This window comes from Sabethes cyaneus, chromosome 3 (genome assembly GCF_943734655.1).
Source record: "Sabethes cyaneus chromosome 3, idSabCyanKW18_F2, whole genome shotgun sequence".
NCBI lineage: Eukaryota > Metazoa > Arthropoda > Insecta > Diptera > Culicidae > Sabethes > Sabethes cyaneus.
In genome coordinates, this window is record NC_071355.1 from 194,436,747 (window position 1) to 194,457,921 (window position 21,175).

The 21,175-nt window shown below is 38.5% G+C and overlaps 2 protein-coding genes across 2 annotated transcripts in view; both read right to left on the reverse strand.

The window, feature by feature from the left end:
- Positions 1-21,175, reverse strand: part of LOC128744463 (CD63 antigen-like) — a 124,445-nt gene that overhangs the window by 66,997 nt on the left and 36,273 nt on the right. The window lies entirely within an intron of this gene.
- LOC128740550 (calponin homology domain-containing protein DDB_G0272472-like) lies at positions 9,350-11,541 on the reverse strand. The gene is made up of 3 exons (XM_053836097.1): positions 11,198-11,541; positions 9,441-11,133; positions 9,350-9,376 (listed from the first exon to the last, which is right to left on the reverse strand). The coding sequence occupies exons 1-3, from the start codon at positions 11,539-11,541 to the stop codon at positions 9,350-9,352; spliced, it is 2,064 nt and encodes a 687-aa protein (XP_053692072.1).

A 21,175-nucleotide genomic window follows, 5' to 3' on the forward strand; every position in this document is an offset into this window, starting at 1 on the left:
AATAAGTTTTACCATAGGGGAGTACCAAGTTTCCATTCGTCGGAAAATATCTTGAATTTTAATACAAAAAACTGAAAAAAAAAACAAAATTCTTCACAAAAATAGCATTTGAAAAACTAAAAGCCGATTTGGTTATATCTCGTTGAAACATTGTTTCAAACGGAGTAAACAATTTTCGGCGGCCATCTTGGATTTGGTCGCCATATTGGATTTTATCAAAAAATCGCCGTTATCGCTATGAACCCCTAAATTGATTTTGAAAACACCATTGGGAAGCTAAGAAAAAATGCTATGAAATGCATTTATCAAAATAGATGTGCATTGGAATTAACTAAATGAAACAACCAATTATCTGCACCACCATTCACAATGTTTACATAATTATTGTGACACAATTTTGTAAAGAGGAAGGATAAGGCCTTCATACGAGCTTAAAAAAATTGGCGACTTTCTTGGATTTTGCTATAAATTGCTACAGAAAATTATTTATTTAATTGGGTTAGTTCCACTGCACTTTAAAATTAATAAATACTTCGAATGGTATTTTTTCAACTTTCTAATGGTGAGCTTCAGGAACAAATCAGCTGATACACTCATGGCAAAAAAGCGATTTTATGATAAAACCCAAAATGGCGGTCAAATCCAAGATACCCGCATTCGACGAGAAAATTTTTTTTCATAGTGCAGCAGTCAGATCGTATCCAGTTTTGTCGTCTGTGCTTCAGAAATTGAGAAATTGTGAAAGAAATGACACTCCAAGGAAGGTTTGAACTAAATTTTGAAAAGCGTAAAAAAACAATTTGGCCTTCATTAAGCGCACGTTTGCCTGTAGCTGCAGTGATAATGATCAAACTGATAGGGTTTATTTCTAATTCCCGTTGTAGTAAGGAAAGCCACTCTAATTTTCATCATTTCTTAGGTGGATTTAATGAATATTCCAAAAGTTCTAGTGCTGATTTGACTCAAACACACTTACCTTCCGATCCGTACCCTTTGAATTCACTAAAAAGCGATTATTAACGCATTTTATTCAAATTACGCAACTGACTTTATACCTTAATTTCGTCGTACCATTTTAAAATCCGTCCATCAAAATTTTTCTTCGTCCGAAATATAAATCACAAAAATGTTTACGAAGCTAGCGCGCATGTATTTGTGTAGGACAGCATGACAAATGTTATTCTGCAAAATTTCTGCAGGTCGGGCAAGTTTTCCTGGCTATAGAATAACGACAATGCCCTGCGTGAGTTAGTTTCATTTATGAATGACGGAAATTAAAACGATTAGTCGACATTTTTTTCTTCGTCGCACGAAAAAATGTAGGAAATTTGGCTGCTAGGAATTCTTTAATGAAAAATGGCATTTAAATAAATCTCTGCTCACTTTGATTGATCGCGTATTGTTCGATAGCTAAGCGGAGGGCGAATGTGGACTGTATGATGACCGAAGCGAATTGTCCTAACACCTTGATCGAGAGGATCGTTTGATGCTTGTTGGATGGCTGGGTTGGGTAGTTGCAGGCAATTAAGGCCTGCGTAGTATTCCTATTAGACTCGAGGAATATCCTGTGCACCATGCACTCAGCCTTCCGGACGCGGGATGATACATTTCGGAGTTGTAGTGAAGTAACACGAACAGTTTGACTATATAACTACATTTAATTGCTAACTAAACACTACTATATACAGAAAGAATTTACATATTATACTAAAGACACTTTGAGGCTTCCATGCCGACTGTCTTAGCCATTGGTGACACGGGTTTTTATAACCTTGCAAGACAATATACCATTGTCGGTTGTATTTGTCGAAGAGTTATTGTTGCGTAATAAGCGCGAGAGTCGATGTCGATTATGCATTTGGGCACTCACTGCGCTTACAGTAAGTCTTTCATAAATACTGGTTGCAGCGCAACCGAACATCCTGCCCCACCTAGAAAGCGCCAGCTTTCTAAACAAATCTCTTGTTGTCTTATCGATCATCCTATTCATAGCATTTCTCGGTGACCCTTGACGATTTGTTACAATCCTGGGATGCCCATATCCATGGTGGTGGTGGTAGTTGTGTATGGATGGTGTTGATGATTATGCCGAAATGGGTCCATGGGTTTCCTGTTCCTTGACGTTGCACACCCATTTGGGTTTTGGTATTGGGTTTCCGCTATTCTCTGTACAATGGTAAAATTCATTGGCTCATGTGTACTAGTTGACGTCCTCAGATACCGTGGTTGGTTGTAGTAGTGCCGCTGTAAGGTAATCCGCGTAAATGGGTTGTCGCGATTTCGTTAACTGAATACTTAACTTAGATATGATTTGGGGTGGTTGTTCCAGTCGCCATGTTGACCGAAACGCACCGCCCCTAATTGCTTGTTGGCTGGAATCCGCCCTGCCACCTTGATATGTGGCCTAAAGTACGGTTAGTCGCGTCCAGTCACTGCTGGATCCGCGGTATGCATTTTACTTTGATGCTCTTCGGTTGTTTCCCACTGCAAACTCCACAGTTGCAGATGTTGCTTGGCTCCATCCTAAACCTTCTACAGCTACTCGTATCCTTTGGTATACCCTGCATACCTCTAGAAACGTTGGAAATGATGAAATGATGCCTCACTGTAGTTAGTTATCCCGTTGTAGATATTGCTACACCTTGTCCCGTGACAATAGTGGTGTAGCTCCCATAATGTTGGAATCCCTTGATTCCTCCATTTGCCTTAACATCATCGGACCTGATGACGTTATCCTTGGACTTGCTCGCCCATGCGAGCTCCACTGTGCTGGTAGTGGGTAACCGTCCCACTCCAGTCTCCTAATCGGTCGACCTGTCCTCGAGTATGCCCTGCGATACCCTTGAATTAACCTCATATTCCGATTCCGTAATCAGAAAGGGGTTAGAAATGTATGTGCTGCTGCAGTGTTATGTCCCTTGACATTTGGTGTTCCAGCCGCCGAGATGAGAAGTCTCCTGACTTGCTCGTTTTCCTTAAGTTGCCGTTTAATTTAGTGTAAAACTGTTATCCACTGAGTGGAGTTTCCGTGCTGCAGCTCATGGAAGAACCTGAAGCCGTAGCAGTCGATCCGATTCCGAATGCCAAATTCGGTTAACCTATGCCAGTGTGGAATTTTGTTTATGAATACCGAAGAGCCAATGCATCCTGAAGAGTGATTATTTATCTGCTACCGGTCGATTGCATTGCCGGAACTGCAATACGTTGAACGCAGTTGCTATAAGCTGCTGTTTCTGAATCGTTCCGTCCTCAATAAGTACGGTTCCTCCCTAAAATATATTCACAGCGTATGGGTGCTGCTAATAAACCAAATTTGATGGTACTTATCTCAGATTGGTGGTGGGGTAACAGTTCGGTCGCCTCGTTGACCCAAACGCGTTACCCCCAACGTCCTTATTTTCTGGAACCTCCTGGCCACTCCTGACTTGTGGCACCTTGATGTATACTCCTTGCGTACGTCATAGATTGACTAACCGTTCATTATTTGTGATTAGACGATATCCTTCACGCTTATTATAACCACTTTCCTGTTAATTTGTAAGTGTGCAGCTCCACTGAATTACTGCTCCGAATATTTTCTCCGTACGGTTAGTGCACCGTTGATATTGCCTGATAAATTGCAGCTCCGTTGCTGCTTGAGTTCAACCATTTCGCTGTCGAACATTGCTGCCCCACCGTGAGATGTGAGGGAACCCCTTTAGCTGCTAGTACTGGTAGATTAGATCCAAGTATGTCACCTAGGATTGACATCGCGTAAGGTTGTTGCATATTTGCTTATTTAAATTGTACTTATCTCAAGTAGGTTGCGGGGTGGCTGTTCGATCGCCTGGTTGATCAGAACCTGCCTCCCCCAAATACCTTCCTCGCCGGAACCGCCTAGCCACTCCTAACTTGTGGCTTAAATTAGTGGATCTGGTCCGCACGCTTTCATTCGCCATTAATTGTTGTTGGTTATTCCCGTTACGAATCCTTTCCTTGTCCTTTTAACCATAACTGAAGTTTAATCTTAATCCGATCACGATCACTGACGAACCGAAAATGTTCTAAACCATGTAATATTGTTCGCATTTGTCCAAAGTTCCTTTGCCCTGGTGGGCATTTCAACCGTCTAACCAAATTGCACAAGCACAATTAAAATTCACTCACTTGCATTGTGCCCATTCAGTATTGTCAATAATTTTTAATGCACAAAAGTAATCTGTCCGTCAAACTATTGTTTCACCAGCGAGTTAATTTTGTCTTTTGTTTTATCACCACGTAATCCGAATCCTTGTTAACATTTCCTCCATTGTTTCTTTGATTCAATCCAAGCTCACGTAATCCGCCATCATCAAAAGCGATGACCGATCGATCGATGAGTCGATTATTATCCGCCAATTATTCTTGCACTTGATTGGTAACCTTATATCACAGACAAACAGACATAACACTCGTTTTCCATTCATCGTACCGATAAAACCGTCATTTCAAATTTGGGCTTAGTTGGGAATGTCTCCGTTTTGGTCAAAGTGGCGCTTTTTGACGAAAGAAGGGGAATTCCCCATAAAAAATACTTGCTACTTCGAGGGACACCCATATTGCTATTTGGTATTTGGGAATGTCGATCATAGATGGTGCTAGTGTTCAGGCTAAATGTAAGGTACGATAATTTTTGTTGATTTTTCTTCCAAGAGTTATGTCTGTTTGTCTGTGCTTATATTTTCGTCAACCTTTTTAAGCGCATTTTCACTTTGCCGAGTAGAACACCCGATCTCTTTTTATGTCGTAAGAGAATTTATCGCCGCACAATAAACCATTGTCTAGTTCTGATATTTGTTAAAATCCACCTTTAGCCAAACCACTGAATATTCTCAACTGTATAAACTGTGCGCACTATCCATAGTGAGACCGTTCCGTTCCTATCAGCTCACTACTCACTGGTATTGGATGAGCCTAGAGAAGGAGCTTATGCTCGAGCGTAGATTGCTCGTTTCCCTTCTGAAACGTGAGCAAATAGCGCTCTGAGTTGTGTTGAGCATACATCTCGAGTGATGCGATGTTTTCCTGTTACCATACCACTTGCGTTGAAGCGAAAGATTGTGCTCCTAAACAAGAGCGATGATACCACATTAAGAGCGAAGCAAATCGTATGGGTGATATTGGCCGAATAATGATTGAACAAACCGAACTTAGTGCACTGGCTGGACTAACAGCATTCAAATTCTTCTAGGCGATTAGTGATATGCTACTCCTGAGAGGGATTGCATCTCCTATTTTGGAGGGACCAGAGTATCCGATGACTTGAATTCACGGCTGAACATTTATAATTCCATTATATGACAAATAGTAATTTAACCTGTGACCTGTTCTTATCCAATGCACTAATACTCCTAAGTCAGCCGATTAAGCGGATAACTGAATATGAGAACTCCTTGGCTTATGACGTGCTTTGTTTAGCCATTATATCGAACGATTAGTACGTGAGTGCCTTATACCAGTACAGCTTAACTTCGAGGGCGCATAACTATAGCGGGTGTAGATAGCCGTGTCCATTATTCCAATGCGCGCGGGTTGAAGATGCGCAAATAACTGATTGAGAAATCCGCCTGTGTCCAAGATCCTCTCGCCCGTTGCCTGTCGGGTGTATCCATGTAAATCCGCTTGCTATCCGGCTCGAAGGACCAATGTTCGATAGCTAAGCGGAGGGCGAATGTGGACTGTATGATGACCGAAGCGAATTGTCCTAACACCTTGATCGAGAGGATCGTTTGATGCTTGTTGGATGGCTGGGTTGGGTAGTTGCAGGCAATTAAGGCCTGCGTAGTATTCCTATTAGACTCGAGGAATATCCTGTGCACCATGCACTCAGCCTTCCGGACGCGGGATGATACATTTCGGAGTTGTAGTGAAGTAACACGAACAGTTTGACTATATAACTACATTTAATTGCTAACTAAACACTACTATATACAGAAAGAATTTACATATTATACTAAAGACACTTTGAGGCTTCCATGCCGACTGTCTTAGCCATTGGTGACACGGGTTTTTATAACCTTGCAAGACAATATACCATTGTCGGTTGTATTTGTCGAAGAGTTATTGTTGCGTAATAAGCGCGAGAGTCGATGTCGATTATGCATTTGGGCACTCACTGCGCTTACAGTAAGTCTTTCATAAATACTGGTTGCAGCGCAACCGAACATCGCGTATGATAGTCAACAAACTAAAATACTAGGGAAAAACTAATTTTGCATTGTGTGTCATGAAAATCGCTGATATTTTTAATAATTTGTGTTTGATAGGACGGGAATAAGCAATTACGACGAAGCAGTAACATACCCTACTTAAATCGTAAATTTATACCATAACTTTTTTACGTCGTCCTTTTAAAATTGATGATGTGAATGAAATGATATATTTGGTCATATAGTGTAATTTAACATTTTTCACCATTTATCATTAAATGCGTATAAATTAACAAGATCTGCTTACGTAGGCATAAATAACCGACAAATAATGCACCCATGGTGTAGACTGGCAGGCTCATATCATCGATATTTAATTTATCGCTCTAGAAAGGAAAACGACAAAAGCAGTAAAAAACAGCCGGTGACGAAAACACCATCATTAAAAACAATGACAAAAATAGTACGAGACATTTCACGGGAAGCCGAACGTTATTCGGTAGGACTCTTATCAGTTCGACTATGAATTTAAATTTGCATACTCATTTACCATTTCTATGTCATATGTCATTTCATAAGCCATTTCACAGCCGGTTTGCTATTTAGAATCGTGCCTCATTACATATTTAAGCGCGGTATTATGCTCTTTTGACTTACTAGAAATAATTTGGAGCATTTAAATCAAATCGTTCCCTTTTTACAGTCATATATCTTCCGAGTTGAGATTTACTTTATTTTACGCATAATCTTCCAGAGAAGTGTCCAAAGAAGGATTCTTTCCAAAAAATATCTTATTTTTTATGACTTTCTAACTCGGTTAAATATTAAGCAAAAGTATCAAAATTCTCTCCACTCGTTTCCGTTCTCTAGACCTGGACATCATTTTCAAAATATGTAATAAGTCAGGTGAACTTTGGAACATATTTTGAAAGAAGGTTAAGTAAGTAAAAAACTGATATTAAATATTAAAAAAAAACATGATGACCCTCAACCTAGACAACTATAAGCAGTATAAGTTTATATGAGCAGTGAAAGCTTGCAAACTACACACGCCCGAAGGGCTAAGAGTCTTTTGTTATTAAAGAAAAGCTCTATTCGATAACCAGAGTAAAATTTATTATTTTGCGCATCACCATACCCTATGGGATTTACTAAAGGCATGAACTAACTGAAAAATTGTTATTGGGAGCGGCTATCATCTAAATGATATCATTTTACACTAATCTCATCCTGTTGGAAAAAGTCCCGCTTCATCTCGGTACTTTCTTCATATCGATTGAATCGAAAAATCACCAATCGAAACAAACAAATCGCACCGGAAGCGCGTACTAACTTCCAATATACGATACAATGGTGTCTGTTATCAGTTATCAGTTTCGCAGCTACCTTAAATACTCGTACTCGGTAGAAGCACAAATCATTCAGCTCTCAATAGCAGCGCAAGTTACTAATCCTATCTGTAACCTAACCACACCTACTTTCGGAAATATGAAGTGCACCATCGCCACCTTCGCCCTGCTGGCCCTGTTCGGAGTGGCCATCTGCGGACCGATCTCCGTCAGCGATAACAACGTCGGCGACATCATTACCGTTGGCGTTAACGTGCAGGCCGACATCAAGACCGACATCGAGACCAATCTGGTCAACATTCTGGTAGCCATTCTGACGCACATCGGAGACCTGCAGCTTCCCGAGCAAGGGCCTTCCGATGAGCCTACTCGTCCAAAGTTGGACCTTATGAAAGCCATCGGAGAGGTGCAGCAGTTGCAGCAGTTGATTTCGCAACCGGATCAAACCAAGGAACAGAAGGAACAGTTTCTGAAGGAACAGGTGCAGAAGTATATGAAACTGCTCGGTGGTGGTGAACAACAGTAGAACAGTTTATCGGATGTCTACCGAAACGAAGGTACCTGATTTTGTGAAAATTCAACATTGCACTGCCAATGTGTTTTTTTAGCTTAATTAATAAATAAGTCTCTAGCACATTTGCTTTTGTTATTCTTCTGTTTTACCTTTAATATTGCATTTCGTTCCGTTCATTTTGTCCAGCAGATCAGCTGGAGAAAGTCCAGCTGAAATCACAATTATTTGCGCTTGTTCAGAGCACGTTCTTGACCATGTTGCACCGCAAAAAGTAAAAAGTAAACCATCAGAAGTCAGGAACACTATGCTGGTAATTTCACGCTAGACTAACCTAATTTACTCTTAACCAAAAGAAACATTTTACTTGCGCTAAACTATATCGTCCTTGAACAATTTAAGTATGTTCATTCATTTGTGATATCAAACATAACAGATTGATTGAGCAAAAACCTCTTTACAACTACCAACAAAGAGTAGCACTCCATCAGGAATGACGAAAACTGTCGATGCGATGTTATTTGTCGATAGGTATCAGTTCCAGATGTTGATAGATCTGAAGCATTGTTATCCTTTTTGCCTCCATACCCTTATAACCAAGCTTGCGGTTTGTGAAAAATAAAACCAAAAGGATGTGCCTCATGTATTTGGAATGCCACCATTCTATATTTGATTGGAATTGAAAATCTTTGGTCCGCAATGTAGGAGCCATATGCTGTAGAAGTTTTCTATACGGCTTTATTTGGGAGCATACCATTTGATAATGTGTTTCGAATATTCATTCCATGAATTTTGACACCGAATACAACTCAATATTGAATAACAACTTTGGGCTGGCTAGGAGGTACGTATGTGAGTAGGCATTTCCGGCGAGAGGGTGGAAAAAAGCCCCGATAAAGGAATCGGAAAAAGGATCGGTGCTGCCTATTATTAATTCATTGAACCACGCTAGCAACCGGGTTCGGTTTGTTGTGTCCATTTCGTAACTGGATCCCATGGTAATCGGAATGGGAGTCGTTTATTGATAGCTATAGTGATAGTGTTTGATAGCATACGGAAATCGATCGTGTTCCGGTTCAAGTAGGATAGTTATTGATTGAGCGATTAAAAGCCTACTCTGTAACTTTTCAAAGAAATAATTGAAATTTTCAGCTCTTTGGCTGGCAACTCTTTATTCGGCCAGTCCAGTGAACATAGACTAATAAGTAAAACTAAGTACGTCCAACTCCAAAATTGTTATTACCACACATAGGTATATGAAAAAGTTTACAATTTGCAATCGAAGTATTTTGGTTCGTCGAGTGCCGCAATGAAGACATCGCTTATTGACAAATATCTTCTCTTGAGTCCTGTATAAGAACACAATTAATAGGCAAATTTCTTAAATTTGTTTCACAACAACAATCAAATTACCTCACCGACTGCTTCATCAATTTCTTTCTTCGCTTCCACTACCTCTTTCATCAATCGATTTCTTTCTTCCTCGGCTGTCTGGTCGTTATGATATTTTTCCAAAAATTTAGCAAGAAACTCAATTGGATCCGAAGGCTGATAGAGGAACGCTAGGGCCAACCCTTTGCGAAGCGGAACTCCAACGCTTCCCTGAATGTATTTAATATCGGAAGCCCGCTGCTCTTTAACTTCATCGGAGATATTCATGTCAGAACCAGTGGGTGTAGCCTCCTCTACACTTTCCTCAACTGTTTCTGCCTTACTAGCCTCTCCGGCCAGTTCCGGCTCTGACAGTGACGACTCACCTCCAATTTGCTCCTCCAGATAAATTCTATTACCAGCACTGTCAATATAATACCTTCCATATTCATCTTGAAAATACTTCTTTGTGTATATCTTGTTTCCAAAGTTATCAATGTAAAATTCTCCTTTCTCATCTTGCACAACAGTCACACCCTCTCGTATCTTCACCCATTCACCATCTTCAGTTAAAATATACTCCGAAGCCTCAGTGTCTCGCTTGTAAACCTTCTGTCCCGCTGCATTAATATAGTACCGACCGAATTCATCTTCAAAATATTGAACTCTGGCCTTTGCCCTATCAAGCATTTCTAAATTTTCGGCAAACTCTTGCTCAAGAGCCGCAATTTTGGCATTGATCAATTCGAGCTCAGAAGGAGTGGCATTTTTCTTCATTTCCTCTAGCTCCCTAATTTCGTCCAGATGCTTCTTGACCAGCTCATCCTTAAAAGCATCCAAATCTTCAGTAACACTCTTCGACTGCTGTTTAAGTTCCTCACATTTTTCGGTTAACAACTGCTGGTCAGCCTCAAATTTGTCTCGAATCACACCAATCTCCTGCTCCAGCTCCGCCATCAACCGGGCTCGTTCCTCTACGGTAAGTGTCTCATCTTCCAATATTGCTAGTCGCTTTCTTTCCAACGCTTCCAGCTTCTCCTGGAACTCCTGCATGCGATCGGAAATTTCCTTTTCAATCTTCTCTATCAGCCGTTCGAGTCGTACCACTTCCCGAATGCCAACCCGTAGAACCTGCCGTTCGGCTGCTAGTTGCTCCTGCACGCGTTGTCGTTCCTCGATCAGCTTTGCCACCTGATACTCCAGCCCTTGAATGTCACTTTGCAGCCCATCAATGGTTCGGATTTGAACTTCCAGGTCCAATTCTTTCAACTCCATCCGATCGATCGCAGCATCTCGTTGTACTTTCAAACTAACCTCTGAGGTAGGAAACATTTCCTGCCGAAGCTCCGCCACCTCCGCCTCCTGAATTACAAGCTCCGACCGGGATCTGGTGATTTCCAGGTTTAGCTTATCCCGCACCGACTCCAGCGAAGAGGAATGGGACGAATCCATTTCGTCCAGCAGCTGTAGGTAGCGCAGCAGTAAGTTTTGAAAGAGGTGCAGAACTTCGATTTTGAGATTTGCAGTGCTATATGCCGAAAATGTCTTCAACGGAACTGAGGAGATGATATTTCTCACGTTCGCGTGATTCTTGAGAACGATCAGATGAAGAAAACTGGTTTGTCGAAGAAGCGATTGGAAATCGGCCACCAAACTTATTTCCGGAAGTTGCTGAATGAGATCTTCAACTTCGTTGATAAACGCTTGAAAAAAACTTCGTAAGGAATTCTCTGTGCTGTGAAATATAGGTATCATAAAGTTTTTCGTTGCTAGGCTGCTCTCTTAATTAAATATCTAACCTTGAAAGTCGCTGGAAAAATGTTTGCTTAAACTGAAGGTCTTCGTAGTTCCAGCAAATGCGCTCGAATGCTTCCAGCTTCCGGATGCAACGCTCCTTCGACAGGCAAAGGTGATTGATTTTTCCTACTGGAAAAATCCAGACCGAATCAACGTCACCGGGAGTGTTTTCTTCCAAACGGCCAATCAGATCCTCCAGGTAGATTTCGTTATCCTCTGCAAGTTGGGCAAACTGTAGATAGTTACTGTTCAACAACAACCGGGAGAAACTTCGCAGCTGACGGTTCTTAAACAGGATGAGGTCAGTGATTTTTCTCTGTAATCTGTCCGACCATCTACTGCACATTGTCAGTCGAGTGTGCCTGTTTCATGGCTTGCTTCAAAAATGATGAAAAAATTGTTATCCGGCCACAGTAGAGGATAGTGGAAAAAAATCACAAACTCTGTTACCAATGGTACCTATGCGATTCAATAAAAAATATGGGTTTATAGTACCTAAGAGAATATAAAAGATAGTACGACACACTTCCCTGCTGGAGACCGACAAATCATCTGCATCTTAGCAAGTGCCACCAAAGTGAAATGTTGTCAGTAGCAGGGGGAAGATATTGGAATTTGTTTTGATAGATTGAAGTTTTCAATAGATTTCTTCAGAAATAAATCCAACTGTCAATTGTCTTCAGCAATTCTCATGAATATAATGAAAGATTGTTCGAGCTAAAAAAATTTTGAATTGGATTTGAAGTGTGTTGGTTAACACTCTCAGCCGGACCGGGCAAACAACTTAACTTTTCCCGTTCCACCTATTTCATCCCATATGTGGTTGCATGACGCATCTACCACATAATGTGAGAAATATGTAGATATCCTTCCACCATTACTGAACGTATTAGGGTGAGAAAAATGTCTTGAATAAAAGTTAAGGAAGAAGTGTTATGTAAAAATTGTTTTCTATGCCTAGCAGTCTACAAGTTATTCTGAATATACTCGCATCCTTCCATTCCCGGATAAAAGTTTACCTTGAGCAGTATAAAGAAACATAAAATTTTGGCTGAATATGAAATTTCCTCAACAACAAACGGAACGACACCATGTGGTGTGCTGCGCTGCAGAATCGAATTTTGGCTGAAGCACGTCATCAAAATTTTCTTTCAAATTTCAACTGGAACTGCCAATTTCAAGGATGTTATCATTTCCTTGTGAAGATTTTGTTTCCGTATACGATGTACGATGTACGTTCGGCAGGCAAAACCAACTTAACCCCGGAGCTAGAAAGCGAAAAATTACCGTTGTTGGAAAGGTAATAAAAGAAAATGTTTCACCACAACGTCAAACTGCAATATACCTACCTCGATTGTTCCATCAACTATTTGACAGCGTCAATTTGTTAAAAGACAACCGCAATAATGCGTGTTTGAAGCCAAGGAAATATGATGTCGTTCACCGCAACGCATTGGTTCTATTTGAATTTGTTTGAAAACTAGACTTCCCGCTACAAGTATAATAACTTATCGTTCATATTTTCGAAATGCTTGATGAACTCAATAATCAGCCACAGTGTTTGTTCTACCACAGAACGGTACTCAGGCTTTGTACATTTAAAAAAAGAGATATATTCTCTAATATTCTTATATGTTTGTACATATTAAAACAGACTAGGATCATTTTACTTTTTAGTAAATAATATATGTTTAAATTGAGGAAGTTACTAAACCGCAAAGAATTACAATCAGATGCAGGTAGCTACCGCATGAACGAACTTACCAATCGTGTCTTGCTTTGCGACGTGATACGTAAAAACTTTGAAATCTGTTTTCAGGAAAACCCCAGTAAACATGGAAACACATACGCCCTCTTTCTCCTGCCATAAAATATGAGAAAGACTTTATGCTTCATGAGATTTGTACGTATCTACCAAGGGGAGCGAATCGGCATTAAATCTAAATCAGATGTGGTGTGGCGCAGTCATAAAAACCCAGACAAATAGGACCGATTTTGTTGCGATATCCGTGTATGAGATCTTTTATAGTTTATAAGGGAACACGGTCATACAATATTTTATCTTTTGATACTAATTTTGTAATGATCAGAATTAGAACAGAGCAAGTGAATGAAAACGATTCGTAGAACTAAACAGAAAAAAACTCGTTGCTATGAGATGTCGCTCCTAGTCCTATAAAAACATGCTTAACGAACGTCATGCACCTTTAATTTTTGAAAATAAAAAGTGTATTGGAACAATACATTTTTTTTTGTTTTGCTGGTAGACATTTGGAGAAGACAAATATACTTTGAGTTTTGTACACAAAATACAACTCGAGAAACAATAAAAAGAACGTAGACATTTAGAGAAGACATTTATAAATCTTCAGTTTTGTAAACAAGCCGTAACTCGAGAAATATTGAAAAGAACAATAAACATGGACGAAAAAAATATAAATTTTTAGGTTAAATCTGCATATTCTATCACAAGAAGCCGCAAATAAAATATTACCGTCAAAAAATTATCAACTTAATGGGTTTTCAACAAATTTATACCAAAATTACTGTTAACGATTGAAAAATCAAGATTTGTTACCATAAAAGTGACTCCCAAATTACCCTAAAAGCATTAAGAACCATGCGAAATGTTGACAAGCCTTAAGTAAGACCTATTCAAAATATAAAATCAGTGGTGACTCGTGCGTATTCAATTTAGCTTACCAGCAAAAATTATTATTACAGTGGACTCTCGGAAATGATTGCGCAATGGGTCGATTAACTTTTCCGAAATATTAACTTTTCTATGTAGTCCTAAGAGTCCTTGAAAATGATAAAAATAAAACCAAAAACTATATTCTACACATACAGGATACAGGATACACATTTTCAAGTATCTGGAAGCTGTAATGTAAAGAAATATGTAGCAAGATAATATGAAATAACACTTAGTTCCTTTCAGTAAATTTAAAACAGTCGGTTATACTAGTTTACTTTTGATTTTTCGTAGTATACGGCGTAGACGCCAACGTTTTGACAATGTTCGCGCTTATTTTTTGTTCCCTGCTGTTCCTTCTTTTGGATTTAAAATTCAATTTGAGTTTGAGCTTTTCCAATATAGTATCAAAAATCCTGAAGTAACTATGTTCCTGTATTGAACTATTGCTACAACTGTCCGGTACAAGAGTTTAATTTAATCCCAGTTATAAACCGATAAGCCAAAACATAACTTTTTATAGTGTTGCACGAGAGCTAATATTCGTTTAACTTTTCTGAACAATTAACTTTTCAGAGCTTTAATTTTTCCGATAGTCCGCTGTATTATAAATATTATCGCATTTCTATATTTCAAGCATTAAACAAACTAATTCTAACCATTATTTAAATAACGGAATCGAGAACTTTTTGTTCAATGAACCTATTGAACCAAATTCAACAATAACCTTACTGAGATACACGCACACGATGACAAATAGGCTTATAACGTTCCAGAACACCACAAGCAATATGTGGTAGTAAGTTGTACAATGGTATCGCTAAACCATACTGAATTAACACCAGGAACAATGTGTTGGCGTGCTTGTTCAATGAGATCGCTGAACTAACGCTCTCGTCGTGTTTGACGATTTCCTCATCAGCTGCGTAGCTAAATAAAATGGAATCGAAGCCCAGGTCATAGAAATAAGCAGAAGTATGTTGTTCAGTGAAATCCCTGAACCAGCTAATAAAAAATTCCGTACCGTATTTGCAACAATCACATTAACCTTTACGTCCCCGTCATCAAAAATGATGGTACTACAGTTACACTTTTGGCTCTATCACCACTCATTTTCACTTATTCGATTTTTATGGAATCAGCCTTAAAATAGCCACAGTAGATTGGCGAAATGAAAAAAAAGTTGGTAAAATATGATTCCATTTTCCCGTATACATATTCCAGATCGCAGTGGGATTTTTTCTTGACGCCATAAGTAGCAGATAAACTAAAACTAGAAATTTGCTTAAACATAGTGCGGAAAGGTTATAGTTATACATTTCATTTGTGGTCAATAAGAATGAATCTTTCACTATCTTCTAGAGCACAAGTTTATGTCCCACACTCCGGAACATCCGGTATCGGTTCTATCGGAACTAAAAATTGGCCATTTTGAAGTATCTTTGGAAATATGGCAAATAGGGTATCTAATCTAATATGGAGTAGTCTCTATAATCGACGTTTTTCACAAACTTTCTTCCTTCAAAAATGCATAACTTCAATGAATGCGTAATTTTAATGATACCAAATGAAAGGTACTAATGAGCTTTCCAGAAAAAATTTTGTGTGAAATATTAAAAATATTCTTTTTTGATTGTGTAAAAAGATTACCTCCGGGAAAACAAGAGCATATCGATTCTCCTTATATGCGCTTAGCAATATTCGGTGCGTCTGAAGTTCAGTCGAAGAAACTCTGTTTCGTAAAAAACTTCGGATGGCACTGATGTTGATTTGAACCAGGATCGCTGGGCAATCTAATTCGCCGACTAAAACCTTCCTAATGAAGAGAACCCATTCAATTTTCCGTCTTATTTTCAAAGTGCCCATATGCAACAAACAACAGTGGTCTTGCTGATACGGAGTGAGATTGTATGTGTTTCTCCATGGATTAAAGATATTTAAGCACGTATCGAACGAATTTGCGCTGGATGTCTTCTAATCTGGATGACCAAATACCTGTATAAGGGCTCCACACCACAGCTACGTATTCTATTACAGATCGCACAAGGGAGTAGTAAAGAGCGCGCAGGTAATATGGATCCCGAAATTCCTTGCTGACTCGAAAGACAAATCCCAAGTTTTTATTGGCCATCGCTATTATATACGAGTAATGCTCACGGAACGAGAGCTTCTCATTCAGGTATACGCCAAGGTTCTTGATAACTGAGACTTTATTCAGACTCGCCATCGATAGTGTAGCTCCATGGAATCGAGTGTTTTTTGAGGTCGAAAAAGATGACCGAGCATTTACGCATACTGATAAGGAGCTTGTTTGTTTTGCACCAGTCGCCGAAGTTGTTGAGAAACCTTTGGACACATTCCAGCGTTACGGGACACCATCCCTACTACACAAATCAGTTCTGATTTCCCCGAAACAACCCTGCCATTCAACTGAAAATTAAGAATTCCTTTTGTTCCCTATTTTGCTAGTAATTTGCCAAAAAGTGGATGAAACAGAAATTTATTCACGCGACTAAAATGGTTACCAAAAGTGTCCCGTAACGCTGGAATGTGCCTTTGAAGCTCGCGACAATATTCAATAGACTTTACACTGAGGAAGATCTTCAAGGTAGGTACTTCAAGGTAGCACAGCGCATACCCCTTTAAGCCCGAGCCCACACAATTGTGTAGGTGAGACATGACTACTTTTAGAATTTTTTCCTTTCCTTTCTAAACGTCGTACTTTTACATATTTGGCACCAATCTCTTGTGTAAACATCGTAATTCGTAGAAAAAATAGAAAATAGCTGAAAAGAAGTTTTCTTTTGTGCTTGGATTGATTATTGTCTAGTCTTCAAAATCTTGTGAAAACAGCAAAAAGTTTTATCTGTCGTATTTTCTTATTGGATCCGTATTTCGAAATTGCTTAGATAAAAAATTATTGGTAATAAGTATTTCTAATTGATGTTATTAAAAATTTACGGAAAATAACTTTTTACAACTTACTTATGCACATTGTTTTTCATACCTACACAACTTGTCTTCAAAGAACCACCTTAAATTGACCTTCAATGAAAAAATATATTAGCAAATTTTGGATTTTCCCGGAGATATTCCAGTTCGCAGTGGGATTATTTTTTCACGTCATAAGTTACAGATGAAATAAAACGAAATCTACTGCTGCCATCTCATTTTGAGTCAGTAAGAATGAATACATTATACTGTAGAGCATTCGTTCATGCTCCACACTACGGAATTTCCGTTTAGAGTACTACCGGAACCTAAAACTGGTCATTTATAAATTGTAAAATAATAAAGAAGTGTGGCAAATGATGTATTCAACCACGGGATTTTCTAAGACAAAATCTTGGATCAACATTTGAATGTTTTACCTTTGTTATACTATATAACAAAGGTTTAGGAATTGGTCGAAAAACACGAAGTTGATCTAAGGCCCGGAGGGCCGAGTCACATATACCAATCGATAGGGTTCGACGAATTGAGCAATGTCTGTGTGTGTGTGTGTGTGTGTGTGTGTGTGTGTGTGTGTGTGTGTGTGTGTGTGTGTGTGTGTGTGTGTGTGTGTGTGTGTGTGTGTGTGTGTGTGTGTGTGTGTGTGTGTGTGTGTGTGTGTGTGTGTGTGTGTGTGTGTGTGTGTGTGTGTGTGTGTGTGTGTGTATGTGTGTGTGTGCGCTGCTTATTTTCTATCGCCTATTTCTCGGAAATGGCTGAGCCGATTTGTCTGTTATTACTTTTGTTTGAAAGGTATTATAGTGGAGAATATCACTATTGAATTGTTTCGTGGTCCGATTTTTCGTTTAAAATGTTAAAAATGTGAAAACTACGTGACACGATTTTCTCCGGAACCACACAACTGATGTCAACGATCTTAGTACCAAATGAAAGCTCTTACTATTGCTAAACTATTATGCTAAGTTTTATTGAAAACAAACAAGTGGTTTAGAAGTTAGCCTTAAAAAACCAGTTTTGACAAGGTCCAAATGATCGCCTGTTTCTCAGTGATGGCTAGACCGATTTATGCGGTATTAGTTTCATTTGGCAGATAATATAGCCTGATAGATCACTATTGAATGGTTTTTTGATTGGACGTTTGATGTGAAAGTTATGAGCAATCGAATGCACCACACCAAAATTAACAATAATTTATAATGATTTTAACCAAGATAATCTACCTAATTTTAATTATTTTAATATCAAACGAGAGGTTTTGACACTACGAATATATATGCAAAATTTTATAAGAATTGGTTTTGCCGGTCAAAAGATATTAACACTCCCTCGAACACTCGCGCCATCTTTTGTAACACGGTTACTCGCGCGCACAATAGCCCAAAACCAAAGAAAATGTGCGTACTAGAGTTTTGACTAGGAAAACTTGGTTTTAAGTTTATCGAGCCTTTGGGAGAGTTTCTTTAAATTGAAAGCTCTATCGTCTGGTAGAATTTAAATTTTGTATTAATCCCCCTAAAAGTGAAATAAAAAAATTATTTTTCTTCAGTTTCAATATAACACATTGATATGTTCTGCAAAGTTTTAGAGCATATTATTACAAGAAATTTTGCTGAAGACAGTAACCTTCTATCTCTCAGCGAAGATAGAGAAATCTTATTAATTGCATATGCATTTGTAAAATCAGTTTTTCTATTTTAGCTCTTTTTGTAATTGTTGTATGACTTTTTTGTGTATTACAAAATTGTACAAACAGTAAAAATACACAACTGTGCTGAAAATAATATACCTCTTTGTTTGCTTGTTTAGGAATTGTAGAACTTTGATTATAAAAAATATCCTGATTTTGACTCGACTACCAACAGCCGGATACATATCAAACATTTTACATTTGCTGATAATTTTGCTGAATACAGACACCATTTTTCCATATGAAGAAACGAGAGAAAACTCCAGTTGGGGCCAATTGCGGTACACCTCACATACTGCTTGCTTCGTTTCTGTGATGTCGGTTTATGCTGATCTGTTTTCATAACAATTTCAAGTATTAATGCATTGAATAATTCGGACATTTTGCTCATAACAAGTTTATTGAAGAATATACGTTAGTTAAACAACGATTTGAAACTTTATAACAATATGGCTTGAAACCTACACATGTTGCACAAAATACAACAGCGTGAGTAACCGAAGGTTAATAAAAATTGATGAAATTTATTCAAGAAAACTTTATTGATGTGAATCAAACAGAATGGCATGACAGGAAATTATGCAAAGTTCAAAACCCCATAAACTAAACCTTTACTAATGTTAAAGAATAATATTTTCTCTTACAATTTACTTTTACATGCACTTATCCACATTAGTAATAACTTACTCAGCAAATTCATAAGAAAAGAAACTATCAAAATTTATAACACAGAGCAGACATCCATTCAGGAACAAATTTTGCGGGAATTCTTGGATAAAATTTCAAATTAAAATCACCTAATATGCTAGCGACACCACCACTATACAGTGAGGAAAATTCGTTTAAACGCATAGTAATATTTTAATGTTTTAACCTAACAAAATATTATAAACAAACCATAATAATATCAAATCGTGGTTGCCTAAATTTGTAATATGCAGCAATACCGATTTCAATTTTAAGTCCTTCGAGAGTTGAGATAAGGACAAAAATGGGTTTTAATAAAGGAAATTCGTTTAAACGCATTTTAACTTTTATTGGTTCCAACAAGGATGTGAGCAATATTTTAACAGTTAACAATACTTAACATTTCGTTTGCTTTACGCTATTTCGAATTGTTTCGAAAATCCTGTCCGCAATCTAATCGACGAGCTTTTGCAGTATTGCGACATGAATGGATCTCCAAGATTCTTTAACTGCAGTTTCGAGCTCCCGTACTGTTCCAAACTGTCATCCATCTTGGTTAACAAGCTGCACTAGAATACTCCAAAGGGTTTCAATTGGGTTTAACTCTGGGATACGTGTAGGCCATTTCAAAACATTGATTTCTCGCTCGCAATGTTCTCTTACTAACGTGGAAGGCTGCGTTATCTTAATGGAAAATGAAATCTTCTGCCATAATATTCTCGGTAAAGGGAGCCAAGATCTCTTGCAACAATTCTACGTACTTTTCGGACTCCATCGTGGTTGAAATCGTCACACTAGGTGTTATTCAGTTACGCGAAATGCAGCCCAAACCACAAGCATTCCGCCATCAAAGTTTCTGTTCAGTTTGACTTCTGGTTCCTTCCTTAAATCACTTCAGTAATAAGCCCAGTAGTTGGGGCAAGCGAGATTGAATTTCTTCTCGACCGAAAATTTTACACTGCTCCATTCTTTTTTCCACAACATGTGCTTTTGGACGAATTCCATCCTAGCTTGGATATGAGATGGAGTAAGATTAGGTTTTTGGACTTTTATGTGTACTTTAAGTGTCTACATCCTCGCAATATTTGTGCAATTCGCTTCTTTGTAATCAAGAGCCTAAGTTCCTCCTCTATTTCTGCAGCAGAATACCACCCTGTTTCGTCCAGCTGCACTATTCGATGACGGATAGTTTTTTATTTGGGCGTTCCCCTTGGTATACTTCTTTATACCAATATTTTTCACCTTTCTTGACTAGATTTCGTATTATAAGTTCGAATCGGTTTATTCTGCTAACTATTTCACGGTTGCTTGATTCAACATCCTTCAATTTACGGGCCACTTTTGCTATGAGTCACTTAAATACTTTGCTTTCACAATTTTGCCTTCTGACCAACAACATAAAAGTACCAGTCAATGTTTTGCTTACCTATGCAATCATAGTACACTAAAATGACAGCTAACTAAGGATTTGTCCTTTCAGGAACGACCAAAAGCGGTTTTTGTTAGTATGCGCTTAAACGAATTTCCCAAACCAATATAAAATATGTTGGTTTATCGGAGTCATGAGTAGCATTCAAACCAAATCAATATTAACCCAAAATCTACTCTCAATTACCAGTCGCATAAAGTTGTATTGACATATTGTTTTTTGGTTGTTGAATCATATCAGCCAAAATTGACCATGCGTTTAAACGAATTTTCCTCACTGTAGTTTCCCAACTAAATGATTCTTCTGATTTGCACACTGACAACCTTTGTCTCCTCTGGCGGTAGTATATATGGACTATATGCGTTATGCTAGCGCCAGAAGCTAGCTGTTGTGAGTTTAGTGTAAAATTTTATGCGCCTTTAGCGACATCATCACTATAGTTTCCCAACTAATTTTACATAAGTTTTATCCAATGGGGACCTTTCGCTTGGATGTCTGTTCTCTGTTTATAAGTGCCGTAAAACGGGGTA